The following is a 15,611-nucleotide window of genomic DNA, read 5'->3' on the forward strand; positions in this document are numbered from 1 at the left end:
TGTTGTACTGTGTAATGTGAGATGAGATTACATGCACACAGTATGTTTGATGGATGGGTCTAACTCCTCTGCTCAGGAATCTTTAGAGCTGCTTCATCGTTTTTCTTGTATATACAATGCTGTGCTTCTCCCACATCAGTCAGCCTAGTTTATACTAAAGTCATAGCATGTAGCATTCTGCTGTGGGTCCTACTGGTGTGGAACACAGGGACGACCTTTACACACCCTGCTGAGTCTGGTTCCTGTCCTGCTATCTCTCTGTGTGTGAGAAAGACAAGGTCCAGGCCACTGAGGCTTTAATCCATCTGCTAGGATAGAGAGGCCAGAAGGAGTGTTTTGGTGTGTGTGTGTGTGTGTGTGTGTGTGTGTGTGTGTGTGTGTGTGAATATTTGCATGGGCTGTTGAATCTTTAGGATGGATTTAACCCTTCCATCTCCGTCTTTATACTAATATAGGAATATACAGTTTAGACAAAATGTTAAAGGGTAATACCACTGCTGTTAGCAGTGTGATACAAATCATTTGTGATGATTCTGATTCACACATTCAGAGAAAACAGTCTTGTGTGTGTGGTCTTCCTCGACCAGTTGGGTTGAGAGGAGGGAAAGGGGGGAGAAAGCAGAAAGAAGAGGGGGAGAGGGAAGAGAGCATTCTGCTGTATTCAAGCACTATCAGACTGGTTGTTATGATGATAATACTAATACTTATAGGTGTGATAGCCTTATTAGTAATAACTGGATTTTGCAGCACCAACAGTAATAATGATGATGAGGGGGTAGTGGCAGATCCAGAGTCAGACCTGCAGAACATCTGCAGAATGAGGACAGAGAGGAAAAGCACCAACTACAGGAGAGAGAGGAGACATGAAGTTAACGACATAAATGTGATATAAATGATAGCAATACATGGAGAGAGAGAAAGCAAGAGTGTGAGAGGGAAGGGGGAGAAAGAGATAGAGGAGGAGGAGAGAGAACGTAGTACAATGTTCCGCAATAAAAACAAATAATAATAATAAGAAGAAGAATTGTCGCTGTAGGTAGTTTGCAATCAGAGAACCAGACTCTACAGCTCTGGAAGCAGATGAACCTGCAGAGAATGATAAGAGAAGAGAGAGCTGAGAAGGCACAAAACTACAGGAAAGAGAAGAAGCTAGTAACATGTATTAATGGGTGAGTGAGAGGGGGAGAGAAGGTCTCAGTACATCGTGGGAAGTCCCCTGGCAGTCTAGGCCTATAGCAGCTTAACTAGAGGATGGTTCAAGGCAACACCTGAGCCAGAACTAACCAAAAGCCTACAAAGCCTACTAACATGGAGAAGGCGTCTACCTCCCAGACCCAAACTGGTACTGCTGATGGCTCTGCCTTCTATGGTACTCTTGGACAGTCTAGGGACCACAAGTAAGCAGAGTGAGTGCAGAATAGGCTGCTCTTGCATTACAGAGGGACTTCCTATATGTTCTAAGACATACTTGGCAGGCTAAGTAGGATACCCCTGCAATGTTTGCTTTATTTTGTAGGTTCAGGAGTTAAACATGAAGCAAACCTCTTTTCTTTTATTGTCTTCTTTTTTTAGAGGAGCAGTAGAGTTGAGTGTATTTCATGTTGTGTTTCATGTTCACTGTCCAAAAGATGGTCGGTTTGGGAGGGACTAGCACAGTTAGCACAGGAGTCCTCTATTATAATGAGACATGACACTGAATTAAGTGCTGATGGAATCACTTCCTTAAATTTAGCGACATCACTGTCAGACAGATAACTGAATTCTTGTTGTGTGATAAAAGAGGATTCTGTGGAACGACTATGGGGAGGGTGTGGTTGAAACAGCGAGTGGGATTATTTATACTCTGACAAGAAGCTTATTGAGTCTAATAATGAGATAAACGCAGAGCTAAGGCTCATTATCTTTGTCCAAATGAATGTTAAAACTCTAATGTAATTGCTTTATCTGGATTAAGGACTAAACCTGATTAAAACTCAGAGGATTCAGATAAAAATTCTGAGTACAGACCAAGAGCATGGAACACTGTAACAAATAGAACTGGCTGTGTGGCGATATAATTAAGTGTAGGTTTATTAATAAGATTAATAGTCAAGAATGGATTCAGCTCCACCTACTCAGCCTGTGCTGCGAGGGACGTGAGCATTAATATGACTGGTGGGAGTGGATCCATTTAGACTTACACTGTCCTCATGACACAGCCAGTTTCAGTTAAGACATAAGAAGTAAATCAGCATGATAATCTGATATTAGATTGTTTGCTAGAACAGGATTCTGACGATATCTTTTCATATGTACACACTCACTCAACATTCATGTTAGTGACCTCCGATTGGCGTAGTTTGGTGTCTTTAACACAGACTAGAATAACAATTTTGCTATATTGTTATCATGGCAAATAAACTACATTTATTACATGTATTTCTCTGAAGAAGACAGGGGTAGGTCAACATTCAGTAAGTCATCTAAGAATAGCTGAACTGAGGGCAACTGGACTATGGACAGAGAATCCACAGACGTGAACCCACCCAGAAACAGAAAGAGAAGCTAAGCTAAACTAAACTAACGAGCAGATCTGATTAGCGCGTAAACAGCTATGGGATGAGCAAGAAAGTTGTTGAACAAAGTAGAGAGCTATGAGTGCCTGAGCACAGCTAGTGTAAGTTTAAATGTGCACCAGATAATTAGCTGCTGTAATGAAGAATATAGTAACATTGACTGGATTTGACACTGAGCAACAAAAAATACACTGAGTAATGCAGAAACACAACAGCAACTGGAAATTAGAGAAACATGTCAGAGTGTGGCCTGACTTATCACAAATGTAAGCACTAAAGTTCTTTGACGCAGACATGATTTTAAATAATATATTTGGCTCTGCAAATTAAATAATAATTGCATAAAATTAAACTATTTAACAGTTTGAAGACATTTGAGGATGCAAAATGTGCACCACTGAACAGAATGTGGTGTGCATTTGCTGCCTTTTTGGGATAGAGCTTCCAACAGCGGCCTTTTCCTGTGAAAAGTCACCGTCAGGACAAACTGTCCCCAATGTGTTCAGAACTGATATTTTGTCTCTCAAAGACAAGAGGCTTATTTAAAGGCCAAGAGGGAGACTGCTCGTAGACAAAGGTGATATCTAATGTATTATGAATGTGACTGATTGTGAGTCAAGATTATAGCACACAAACACACACACACACATATATATATATAGGATGTAAACCCAGCTGTTTGGCAAGTAGAATCAAAAACGCTGTTTATCATGTTCATGTTATGATAAACAAACATTGACTGCAGTACATCTGCATCCAGAATTAGCTGATATTTAGTGGAATCCATTCTCCCCTCTGTCGTGCAGTGTTTACTGTGCCATCGACTCCTACAACACCCCAAAGAATACTATTTCCACCCCCGTGCTGAACAGTTGGCAAGTTCTTTTCATCAAACGCTGCTCCTTCTTTCCTCCCTGTCTGTGTACGAGCGGTGGACCCCCTCCTGTGTCAGCGGTACCTTCCTGCAGCTTCTTTCTGTCCCGAGGACCTGCTGTTTTATCTGAAAGTTTTCTCGGTCTTCCAGAACTTGTCTTTTACTTCTGCAGTTCCCCTTAATGGCTATTTCTTTATGACATTTTAGACAGTGGAAATTTCAAACTAGGTGCATTCTGTTAACTTTTTACAGCCTATCCTGCTTTGGAGGCATCACATATATCTTGAGTCAGTTCTTTAGAAGAACCCCCGGTTGCTTAGTGTCAGCTCTTCTTTCCACCCAGACTTTTACACATAACTGTACATAAACATAAAATCTATGAGACAGCAGGGTTGTGGATCCAAAATACGTTGTGTTTCACTAATGTGTATATGTGTAAGGCTGAGAAAATAAGCAATCTCAATTAGACCTCTACGTTCTATAATATCAATAACCAAGTATATATTATTATGAACTGATCTTCCTATAACATAATCGTTTGAACAGCGCTCTCAATATTTGAATAGGAAATGATGTCACTGTACTGTTTTATTTCATCATTAAGTAAGAAGATTGAAGGTTGTAAATTTGTATATGTAGATTTGTGAACATTCTCATTTCATTGTGCTCCTTCAAATTTATCAGCTCAAGTTTTTCTAAATGATATTGCAGTTTAATAAACTATGAGTCATTATGGCTCCTGGGAGCAGTGAGGTTTGATCATTAACACAGAAGTCAGATAAGCTGATTAAATAAAAGTTATTTTGGTGTTAACATTAACATCATGTAAATATGACACAAGGCCCATTTATCCATGCATCCATTTTCTATACCGCTTGATCCGTCAAGCAAGTGTTCAAGGCAGGGGAGCTGGAGCCTATCCCAGCTGACTACGGGCAAGAGGCAGGGCACACCCTGGACTGGTCGCCAGTCAATTGCAGGGCCGACACACAGACAGAGAACCACACACTCACACCTAGGGGCGATGTAGCGTAGCCAATTAATGTTTTTGGGATTGTTGGAGGAAACCACTGCAGCACCGTTCCACCCTATGGCCCATTTACTTCTGTTTGTTTTTTTTCCTGAAAGTCACATTCCTATTAATTTGAACACCCAGGTACCAGAGCAGAGACAGGGCGATGCAGGTGGGCACCCAGGATCTCAGGTCACAGGTCTGACAGTGGATAAGTGACAGAACCAACAGTGTAAGATCATAAATGTTATGATTTTAGATTCATGAGGAGCATACAGTGTGCCCGCCATGTATACCCTCATTAGCTGCAGGAAACCCTGTAAAAAGAAAAAGACAATCCCACTATAAAGCTCTGTGTATCTGTCTTTGACATTAGCACAAACAGACAAAATAAAGTGATTTATTTTATGGGAGCTTCACCATGTAGAGCAACAGATCAGATGCTTTATCTTATGTACTGAAAATCTATTCATGTCAAGTTTTGAAGTGCCTCAAAGAAACTGGATGCATGAAGCCCCTGAGTCTGAGTTTGTGCAGCTCTAAGGGATTCTGACTCATGGTGAAAGGTTTATCAGCACAGATTAAACATTCAGACACTGTTTAAAACTTCTGAAAGCAGACAGTGGAGCTACGATCAGACTGTAAGCCTGAGGTTCCCAGTATAACTTAGCTCACAAAGTGGCCATGAATAATATTGTCCCAACATGCACTCACCAAGCTATTTATCAGGACCACCAGATATAATTGGTACACCAGATACCAAATACTGGGGACTTCCTCTCGTTGCTTTCAAAGCAGCCTCAGTTCTTTGTGGTATTAATTCCACAACATGTTGGAAACCTTCCTTTGAGGTTCTGCTCCACGTTTGACATGAGATCACATCAGTCCTGCAGATTTATTCAGCAGCACATTCATCATGTTTACACCAAATTCCGACTCTTTATCATCTGCAGCCCCAGCAGAAATCCAGCTTCATTAGACCAGGCTACGTTGTCCTGTTTGGTGAGCCTGCATGGTTTTTAGATTTTTCACAGCATTCAGAGTGAACTCTAAAAACTGTTATGTGTGAAAATCTCAGGAGATCAGCAGAGAAACACTCAAACTATCCCGTCTGACACCAACAATCATGCCACGGTCAAAGTCACTGAGATCACAGATCCTTTTCCCCCATCCTGATGTTTGAGGTGAACATTACGAACATTTGGCCTCATGATTGACGATTGATTGGAAAACTGAACAAATGAGCGGGTGTACAGGTGTCCAGTGACTGTAAGTGACTTAAAACTTGTTTTATTTTCCTGTTTAGAATCTTCAAATCCCTAAATGACAAGGAATTCTCTCTACACTGTGGTTTCCTGTTGTTGCACAGATGATGCATCAAGGCGGGAAGCTGAATTTTCACAGGGCAAAGCAGTAGCAGTGGTAGCAAGACATAAAAGATGATTGATTCTGCGTGCCAGATGTCCTCTTCTTCAAGTGTTCAAGGCTGCAGTGAAATGATTGCATGCTTCAGAAAGCTGCTAATGTTCAGAGAGACAGGTACATCAGCAGGGCAGGCAGATGTCACATAACATGACATGTACTGTACATGCATGATTCACTGGGTGTCAGACTAACTCTGTGAGCTGGCAAAGATTCACGTCTACAACTCATTCTTTTTTAAATTTTACCTGGGGTCCTTTTTGGGAGGTTGTTTGCGCAGATTTCAAGAATTAAAACCACCATTCCTCCTTCTCTCTGCTTTCTGATCTCTCATTGTTTCTTTTTCCACCTTCCACATTGGAAATTGCTTATGGATTATTACTTTCCTGTGAGTCTCTGTGTCACTAATAGTTACCCCTGGATGTTGCTGAAATTTGGTGGACGAGCAGCTTTTTCATTTCTAAATGTATTTGTGTGCTGCCGTGGTGCTGCCTGCTTTACATATACATAGACCACGCACACTGAAAGCAACAAAGCATGACAAACATCTAAAAAGGTCACATGTGGCAGCAGGTCATGGTATTTTTTTATCTCACACAGAACCTGGTCCTTATCAGAACCTGGTGTCTGCATTAATGCCGTTCAACGGTTTGTTTGTGGGGTGTACTTTGCTAGTAGCCTCAAGCAGAGAAGAGGAGAGGACCACAGTGGTCTCGTTAGCTTACTTCCCTCTCACTATACACCCACAGATTTTTTTTTTTTTTTTTGGCTTTCAAACTTCAGAGTCTTCAGCTCCAGTCCATCAACTGACATCACTTGATGCATTTTATGAGAATTCACTCAGCTCCCTCTGGAACCACAGAAGTCTTTATACAACTGCAGTTATATTCTCCAAGACCTGAAGACAGACTGCGAGGAGGCAAAGCACTGCTCCCTTTTCAAGCAAGAATCAAAAAACATTTTTTCTCATCAGGAACTGTATCAGCTTTTGTCACTGCATTCAGCTATAACTTGCACAGAAGCCTTTGAATGGAAAAATGTTTTAAAAAAAAAAGCTAATAACTGTAAAGATTTATTTCAAGGTTACCAGCTATCAAAAACAATTCCTCAGCCGAGTGCTGCTATCGAATTGTATTTCTGCTTTATTCGATTGTATCCAGCAGAGAGTGACAGGAAGCACGGGTGGAGACGACAGGCGACTAAGGTCAGCTGCCTTCAAGCCTTCATGTCATGAGCACACAGCACGAGCCGATCCAATCATCTTAGCTGGACTTTAACGCTCAGCATTTGAGGGAGTGTGCAATATTACCACATCACAAGCTCACGACAGCTTAATCCACAGAGGCTACTCCCACCTCGTCATATGATGCCTCCTTGTTGGGGGAAGGATGAAGTTTAGAGTTCATCAACGCTTCCTGACCCCGCCTGTCATTCCTATTAGACGAACTATAGAGGTATCAGTCCCTTTCTTTTCTTTCTGAGTAGCAGAGAAAGGTGGTGTTACATTATCATGCTGCCAACAAAACCTTGCAGTAATGAGGTCAGGGTGGATTGGTTGGGTGAACAGATCTGCACAATGGACATCACTTGAAGAGAATTCGAATTCGATGTGTCTTTTTATTTAGCTGTTTCTCATATTTATTACTTACTTGTGCGTCTAGACAAGGAATATGTATTTGTGCATATCATTTCACGCCTCAGACCGCTAATGTATATATTGTACAATCCCTGTTACTGGGCCATTGTTATTAAGGAAGAGGACATTGTATGGTTTTTTATTACTTTTTAAATATTTATTTACAAAGCCTATAAAGGCTATACCTGATCCAGCTGGTAGACTGTTAGACTTTATGCAACATGCTCAGAGCTGACAACTGGCACAGACCATTTATGCACCACAGTGCACAATGGGGGAAATAAATAAGTTATTATGAAAAAAAAACAAAAAAAACTAAACGCAGTAATACAATACAGACTGCAGGGGCAAACACATGATCCTTGTTTTTAATGGATTGTGCTCATTTGCGTTCCCGCCTGCACAGACAACTCATTTAAGCCTCCTCTAAATTATTAAGCACAGCTGGCACAGTGTGTGTTATTTAAACCTTCTTATGGCACAGAGAGAGAGAGAGTCAAAATTCAGACCGCTGAGAAGCCTGAGGAGCCACTGTCTGAGTCAAAGCCAGCATCTGATTTAGTCATTCACAGAGCAGCGGTGTTAATGTGAGGCCCGACAGTATCTCCTCGTCATCGCTCTTCTAAGAGTTCCCCACTCACCGAGGTGCACTATTCACTGGCTGAGCATGGTGGGACTTCTGTTCCTACCTTGGCAACACAATGGATACAAGACTGACTGACTGGCTTACCAGGCTCAAACATGCTGACCTGGATCATGATTTTCACAATAAAAGCTCTCTTGTAACAAATGATGGTACAACTTTATTGATTCTCATATACACACTGACATATACACAAAACGCTGAGTGTGCAGAAGTTGTATGTATGGTTTTATATCGACTATGACACGGTCTGAACTGATCAGCACACCACAAGTGTTTCATTCTTGCCTCATTGATGATGAGGCTGGGACAGCAACAGCTGCTATTCATTGTGAATGAGACCTAGTTTTGCAGCCCTGTGCCCCATCCTGAGCTCAGCAGCCTCAAAAAGCTCTCAGTCACTGTGCAAGGGAGAGATGAGAAAAGCTAAGTATGAGCAGTGGCCAGGTAAGAGCTAAGTGATGAGCATTTTCAGCAGAAACTGAATCACACAGTGGTTTACTGCTGCACTCCCCCACATGAATGAACATTAAACAAAGCAGAGAAAAAAAGCTGATTGTCACCATCTCATGGTTACCACGAAATTCTTCTGAGTCTAAACGTAGAATGTGTTTAAGCTGTACATCTGATTTTTCACTTCAGATATAATAGTAAATTGTCATCATAATCACCACAGTGAATATAAAGGCAAAAATCCCAACTGACATCCAAGACATGCATGAAAAAAAATGGAAGACACTTAATTTAAGGATTTTTTTCTTTTAACAAAAGAATGTAAACACCATCTGCGTAGAGGGTAAAGAAAACAGTGAGGAGATCTGGGAGAAATGAGCTTGGAGGAGTGGGTTTGCCCTCCTTTCTTTTGTTTTATGTGTTGTTGTTTTTTTTTCTTTTTTCTATTTTAAGTGTGTTCCTCATAAGATCAGAGCTTTCTGGGGAACCGGCCTCAAGTCAGAGATGTGCTGACTTGCATATGAGCACAGAGTTTGAAGGGTAACTGGGTCCTTGCTGTGTCCCGCTGGCTCCCACTGGCTCCCTTGTGCCACTATAATTGGTTCACAGAGAAGTCCACTGGGAGGAGCAGGAGGGAGTTTACTGGAGCACAGATCACCCCAGGACGCACACACAGAAACACACAAAAACACACAGTCAGAGACACTTACTTTATAAACACATCAGCTCGTCGTTCTTGTTTTTTTTTTTTTTTATCTTAACCATTTATTCTACAGGTTATGGACATATCATGCATGCACATGTTCACCCACCACCACACAACACACATCGGCATACCTGTTGATGCTTTGGTTTACACAAACACAAAGAATTATACACACAAACTCAACTATGCACAGATTGTGCAGGTAAGCAAACATCTACAGGAGAGACATCTTTAGCTAACAACACATTTGTGTGTGTTAAACATCACTCAGGGAAACATTAAACCTGCTATTACTACACACACATTAGTAATTTAAATGCACATGCACACACTCTTTAGCTTCCTGTAACTGTCCACACACGCACGCACACACACACACACACACACATTTTCCTGTTCTATTGTTGCTCTCCCACACCAAGCACCAAACGTGTCCAGCCAGCTGGACATCACAGTTCATACAGTTGATCACTGTCCAAGGAAGGAGAAATAAATGAAAGGGGAAACAATTGGAGGCTCAGCCTTTCATCTTCAGTCTCTTGGTAATTCCAGCCCAGTCAGCAGTGCCAGTATCACTCTGTGTCCTGCTTCAATTGGTGAGCTTATATCCCCTCTGGATCTTACCCATTGTGCCACGGATCCTCTTTGTTTTGGGATTATTATCAGTGTAACCAATGGGGGTGGGGGGTGGAGGGTTGGGGGGTTCAACTGTATCTGTGGTGGCACTTGAAGAAAGTATTGCAATTGAAATGTCCTCCAATCACATTCACAATGGTTTAATCTCCTGAACTCTGCAGCTGCTTTGTCCTCCTTTATCTTCATCCACACACGGCTTCTTCACTTTACATGATTCCGTTCAACCTCTCTGTTGATCCACAGAGTCGCAGTATCTGCTGTCTGCCATGGTAATGTCCATGTTATATTCTGCTTAATGCATATTACTACAGGCAACTGATGTTCTGTCTTGACATGTAAAAATTTATTACAAAATCTCAGAAAAAGTGTTTGTAATGTTTATTGTAACGGTTTCTTTGCACTGTAATATTAGCTCTCATTCAGTACTGAATATGGATGGATAGCATGGCACAGATTGTCACTGACAATGATTAAACGTCACATTTGTCAGCGGTTAAGGGTGGTCTGTTTGTGTGAAAGGGAAATGTACAGCTAATTTGAAGCAAAAGGAAATTACTACAATGAAATCTTCAGCTTATGGGAGAAAATGTTGTGAGCTCTGTCCCACAGTCTCAAAGCTGACTCGTTCAGGTGCGAACTTGTGTCCTGCAGGGACACACTCACCCACCCAAATCTGATGACCCCATGTTTTCCTGTAGACAAATGAAATGTAAATCTTGAACTGGCCTGTCTCTCCACAGTTCTGGTGGACGTGCTGACGACGTATGCCCAGATAGAGATGAAGAGAGTTGTTGGAGACAATGCCACGCTTCCCTGCCACCATCAGTTCTGGGTGGGTGATGACCCCACTCTGGACATTGAGTGGCTTCTTCTCAAGCCAACCAACAGGCAGAGAGTGGTGAGTGTCTCTCCATGCAAGGTGTTAATGGATGGAACACAGCGGACTTCAACTGACCTGATATTGATTGATTATCTGTCTATGGATCACATAGTTTGCTGACCATCATGAAAACTTAAAACTCCATTGAATTTCACAGCTTGTGTAGTTACTTCCCTCAGTCTTTGCTGGGTAGAAGAAATACCTTGGGACTGTATGGCCCCACACAGATGACATGTAAGAATTAATTATTAGACATTGTGAGCAGGATACAAGACACTGGAAGGGCTGTTTCAAAAGTGAAACAGCATCAACAGGATTATCCTGTGATTACAAAATATGTCTTTGGCCTTCTGTATGAACATAATCTCGGGTTGTCATAGAGATGTTCCACACTGTTTCACTTGCTGTATGTATCTTAACCCATCGCAAATCCACCCACCAATTTCACCCCCCCCCCCCCCTCCCAACAGGTGATCACCTACTTTGCCGGGCGGGTTTTTGACCCCAATGAAGCAGAACGCGGCCGCGTGGCCTTTGCTGGGGAGTACTTAAAAGGCGATGCCTCTCTGCTGATCAGTGACTTGTCTCTGACGGACTCAGGAGAGTACAGCTGCAAAGTCAAGACCGGCGCGCAATACCACTGGAGCACTATCAGCCTCATAGTGCTGGGTAAGTGTCAGCTAGCACTTACTCTAGGCCCCATAAGAGAAACCACAGACAACACTCATGAAGAAAAATCACTGTACAACTGCTCTCCCTGAGCATATAACTATACAACCTGCTCCTTTTTGTATAAGAGATGAATTTGCTGTTGATTTTATGTTAAAAGAAAAATGCATCTAACTAAGTTTAGTTCTTCTTCAGTGGTGGTTACATCAAATCAGCCTCCTGTTTATTAGATGTGATTGAGACATTTGCAGCAGCAGTAAATGCTCTGTAAATCAAAACTTTGTTGACTGAATGTTGGAATATGTGTTTTGACAAGGTGTCAAAGAAGGCTACACACTGTGATGATGGTCTGCTCCTCACTATAAAAATGTTACAACAGTCAAAGATTCAAGTGTTGAAATGCAGCTCATGTGAGACCATAATGTTTCTGCAATGAAGAGCCTGTTCCTAAACCTATTGAGGACTTAGCGAAGCTGATGCTTTCTGACAAAATTGAAGACAATCTCTTGGTCACCAGCGCGGAGCTGAACTTACCTTTGTGCCCTCCTACCCTCGACCAATAGGAACAGTTCATGTGTTGTTGCAGTTCACTTACTTCCAGTTTACATAAGCACTCTGCGGATATTTCAGGGATAGAAGCTGTGACACTCTGAAAGGAGAAATGCATCATTTCTCCTTTCCAAACACTGGGCTGTGACAGTATACAGCCACTGGCTGTTATCAGCTGCAGCTGCTCTGCATGGCTGCGCTGTGGCCGTGAATACGCTCATTGCTTGGACAACGTCTGCATGAATCTATGATTGAATCTGTGCTGCTGTGGATATTGCTATGGTAGCAGCACTGTTACTCCTCCTTACTGCTCCTGTTAACATTAGCCAAGAGAGCAGTAGAGAGACGATGCAGCAATGTTGGTTTACAGCAGCACATACACGTAGTTAGTGTTAAACCCAATCTAAACTGATGTGTCACAGCCATAATCATAACAACTGAAGCTCATCCATGACTACAGGCACAATCACAGAGACAGTCTATCTTAATCAGCCTCTGTAAGAGTCGCTGTTTTATTTATTTAGCTGCAGTGATACTTAGACGACAGGAGGTAATACTTTGGTCAAACCCAAAGAGTGCTGCTTACTGACACGCCATTTCATTGTTAAATTAAAAACAAAAATTCATAAGCAACGAATCCATGAAATCAGACTGATTTACTAGTAAGACGTATGGTAAAGTATCTGTCTTCACTGAGGAGTGATTGTGTGTGGAGACACCTTTTTTGTAGTTGTCTAAAATCTAAATCTAGTGTTCTATATATAGTAAATACTGCAGTGTACATATATACTACACTGCAGTAATAATCTTTTATACACATGCGATCAACCACTGATGTTAGCAAGCCAGTGGAGTGTAACAGTCCTCAGCATAAAAACAGGTGAGGAAAGAACATGCAGCTATCTGTTTTTGTATCTGTCTGTCTGCAGTGAAGCCATCCAAGCCGCAGTGCTGGATGGAGGGCAAACTGTTGGAGGGCGGTGATGTTAAGATGAGCTGCAAGTCTGCTGATGGCTCTGATCCCATCCACTACAAATGGGAAAGGGTACTGGACAAGGGCAAGTATGTTGGCAAGCTGCCTCCATTGGCCCTGATAGGTAAGTCACCTCTCCTCCTGGACTATTTGTCTCTCTGTCAGTTAGATCAAGATTTCTCTTCTCTGAAGTTTAAAATCTAAAAATTCACTACAGACAAGATGTTATAGCAAAAAAAGGGCATTAAGAATAAAAGACACAAAGCAGTTATGTCACCACACTTGAATTGGACAGATTTGCAGCAGTGATTTATCATCTCTTTATATATAATCAGAATACTGAGTTTGAATCCAGCCCAGGTGGACAGTTATTCACTTCAAGAAATGTGTGACTGTGTTGGTCGTAGCTCAGTTCTTTGACAGTCAAATCAATTTGTTTTCTTCTTTTTCTGCTTCTGACTACTCTGACACACACACAGTCTCAGACGTTAACAATAAAATCACTTCCAGCTTGAGTAAAGCGTCTTGCGAACATATTGTGTCTTTAAAACGATAGCAGAGTCTTTCATAAGCTCTTTTTTAATTTCTGTCAACTGTACAAACATTTCATTCAATACAAATATAGTCTGTTAAACCACAATACCGGACACAGATACTCTATAATGTCCTCTTTTTTTCCTCTTTTTTTTTACCCTCAGATTTGAAAAACCCTGAAATTGTGACGCTGAGGAACTTGACCAAGGACAGCACTGGTGTCTACAAATGCACAGCCAGCAACGATGTGGGAGAAGAGAGCTGCACCGTGGAGGTGAAGATGCACTGTGAGTGGACAACCTTTGCTGAACACAGTATATTTTCTTATCAACTATTAACCACATCCATATGTGGTTAGAGCTCCTCCAGAGGCTGCAAATACTGCAGCATGACCCGTTTCTTTGCAGCACACTAGAACATGTACTCCTGTCTGATCTCTTCTTTCTTACTCAACTTATTGTGTGTGTGTTTGTAATTTTTGTGTGTTCGTGTGTATAGATGTAAGGGGAATGGGTGTGGTAGCAGGGGCAGTGGTTGGTGTGTCGTTCGGTGTCCTCCTCATCATCGTCATCATCTGGTTGGTCTGTCGCAAGAAGGAGATGAAGAAATACGAAGAGGAAGATACCCCAAATGAAATCAGGTAAACAGGAGAGGGGCACCTTCACAACCCCAAACTGGAACTCTTATGCTTTCAGGATGAAGACATGAAATGCTCCTGGAGTAGCATTGTTGATCAGGTTGTTCTAGGTTGTTCCGTAAATGATTTCATGAAGTGCTGGTACTTTGATACAATGGAGCTGTTGTTTTCACACAAAACTAAAGCAATCATACTGTTGGCTGGTGTCAGGATGAATACTACAATCTAGTGGGGATAGCTTTCAATAAAGTAACCAGTGACAGGGCAAGACACACAGTCTCACATTTACTTCAACTAAAGCAGTAATTCGAGGTCAATTTAGAATTTATTCTAAATGTTTACTCTGTGTGTTGATTTCAGGGAGGATGCGGAAGCTCCCAAAGCCAAACTGGTGAAGCCCAACTCCCTCTCCTCATCCCGCTCTGGCAGCTCTCGCTCAGGAACCTCCTCCACCCAATCCATGGTACACAACATGGGGCCCCGAGGCCAACGAGGCTGTGTTCCTGCTGTGGCGGCCCTCAAGGAAAACTGTCAAGCCTCCACCTTCCCTCAATCTCCACTTGGCTACAATCAGACAGTTCCCAAGACTCCTGAACCCCGTTCTACACCCACCTCTACTTCTACCTCCAACTCGAAGCCCAGCCCTCCCCCGAAACTGAGCCCTGGGAACCTGACCCGCATGGGGGCCACTCCTGTTATGATCCCTGCCCAAACAAAGGCCTTCCAGACTGTGTAGAAGAGATGGCGAAGGAAACTGTAATCACACAGAGGAAAATACCCATGGCAGCCTCAGGACATGGCAACCAGCTGAACCCAAGAATTAGACTCTGACACAAATCCAGTTTTACCATTTAGATACATTCTTAGAGTTCACATTGTTCCTCTACATTAAAGGAACAAGCTTCTTCTGGCGTTGTTCATGGACACACTGCAACATGTGAGGTGAAGGTGCTGTTTTAGGGACGGGGATTTCAAAAGATACGCAGGGGCTGAAACCGAAGCAGCAGCTGGTTGCAGATGGAAGGAGATGATTGCACGAACAATGGGCAGAGGGGAACACTCATGTCTAATACACTATCTTTTCAACTATCTACAATCTTGAACACCTTCCTGCGTACCATAAACCACTTCACACCTGTTGCAAATTAAAATACCTGCACCCATGACTGAACTAATGAAAGTAGTTTCACTGTAGGTTTTGACAGTATATAAACAGGATGAATGGTTTTGATTGTATTAAAAGACTTTGTGTGGACACTTCATATATGCATCAATATCTATGTCACACACTGTAACATAGACAAAACCGATACAGTATCCCTTCGTCACTGCTTTCTTTGTGCCGACTGAAAACACAGTGTACACGTGCCCATGTGCAGATGTGCACGACTCCCACTATAAGTAGTTTAAGTGGATTTATTCACGACACTGG

General features: G+C 42.1%; 1 protein-coding gene across 1 annotated transcript; it reads left to right on the forward strand.

Annotated features, from left to right (window-relative positions):
- The first annotated feature begins 1,308 nt into the window (after positions 1 to 1,308).
- On the forward strand, positions 1,309 to 15,128 carry LOC121190960 (CXADR-like membrane protein). The gene is made up of 7 exons (XM_041051983.1): positions 1,309 to 1,369; positions 10,678 to 10,835; positions 11,288 to 11,486; positions 12,965 to 13,132; positions 13,707 to 13,829; positions 14,041 to 14,182; positions 14,540 to 15,128. Exons 1-7 carry the CDS (start codon positions 1,309 to 1,311, stop codon positions 14,913 to 14,915), a joined length of 1,227 nt encoding a protein of 408 aa, XP_040907917.1. The 3' UTR covers positions 14,916 to 15,128.
- Positions 15,129 to 15,611: the final 483 nt, after the last annotated feature.

This window comes from Toxotes jaculatrix, chromosome 12 (genome assembly GCF_017976425.1).
Source record: "Toxotes jaculatrix isolate fToxJac2 chromosome 12, fToxJac2.pri, whole genome shotgun sequence".
NCBI lineage: Eukaryota > Metazoa > Chordata > Actinopteri > Toxotidae > Toxotes > Toxotes jaculatrix.

Excerpts from the sequence above, each read along its gene's own strand:
- LOC121190960 (XM_041051983.1), top strand. The coding sequence starts at position 1,309 with ATGGAGAAGGCGTCTACCTCCCAGACCCAAACTGGTACTGCTGATGGC. Across the intron at positions 10,836-11,287 it reads CAACCAACAGGCAGAGAGTG|GTGATCACCTACTTTGCCGG; the intron begins GTGAGTGTCTCT and ends CCCTCCCAACAG. Across the intron at positions 14,183-14,539 it reads GATACCCCAAATGAAATCAG|GGAGGATGCGGAAGCTCCCA; the intron begins GTAAACAGGAGA and ends TGTTGATTTCAG.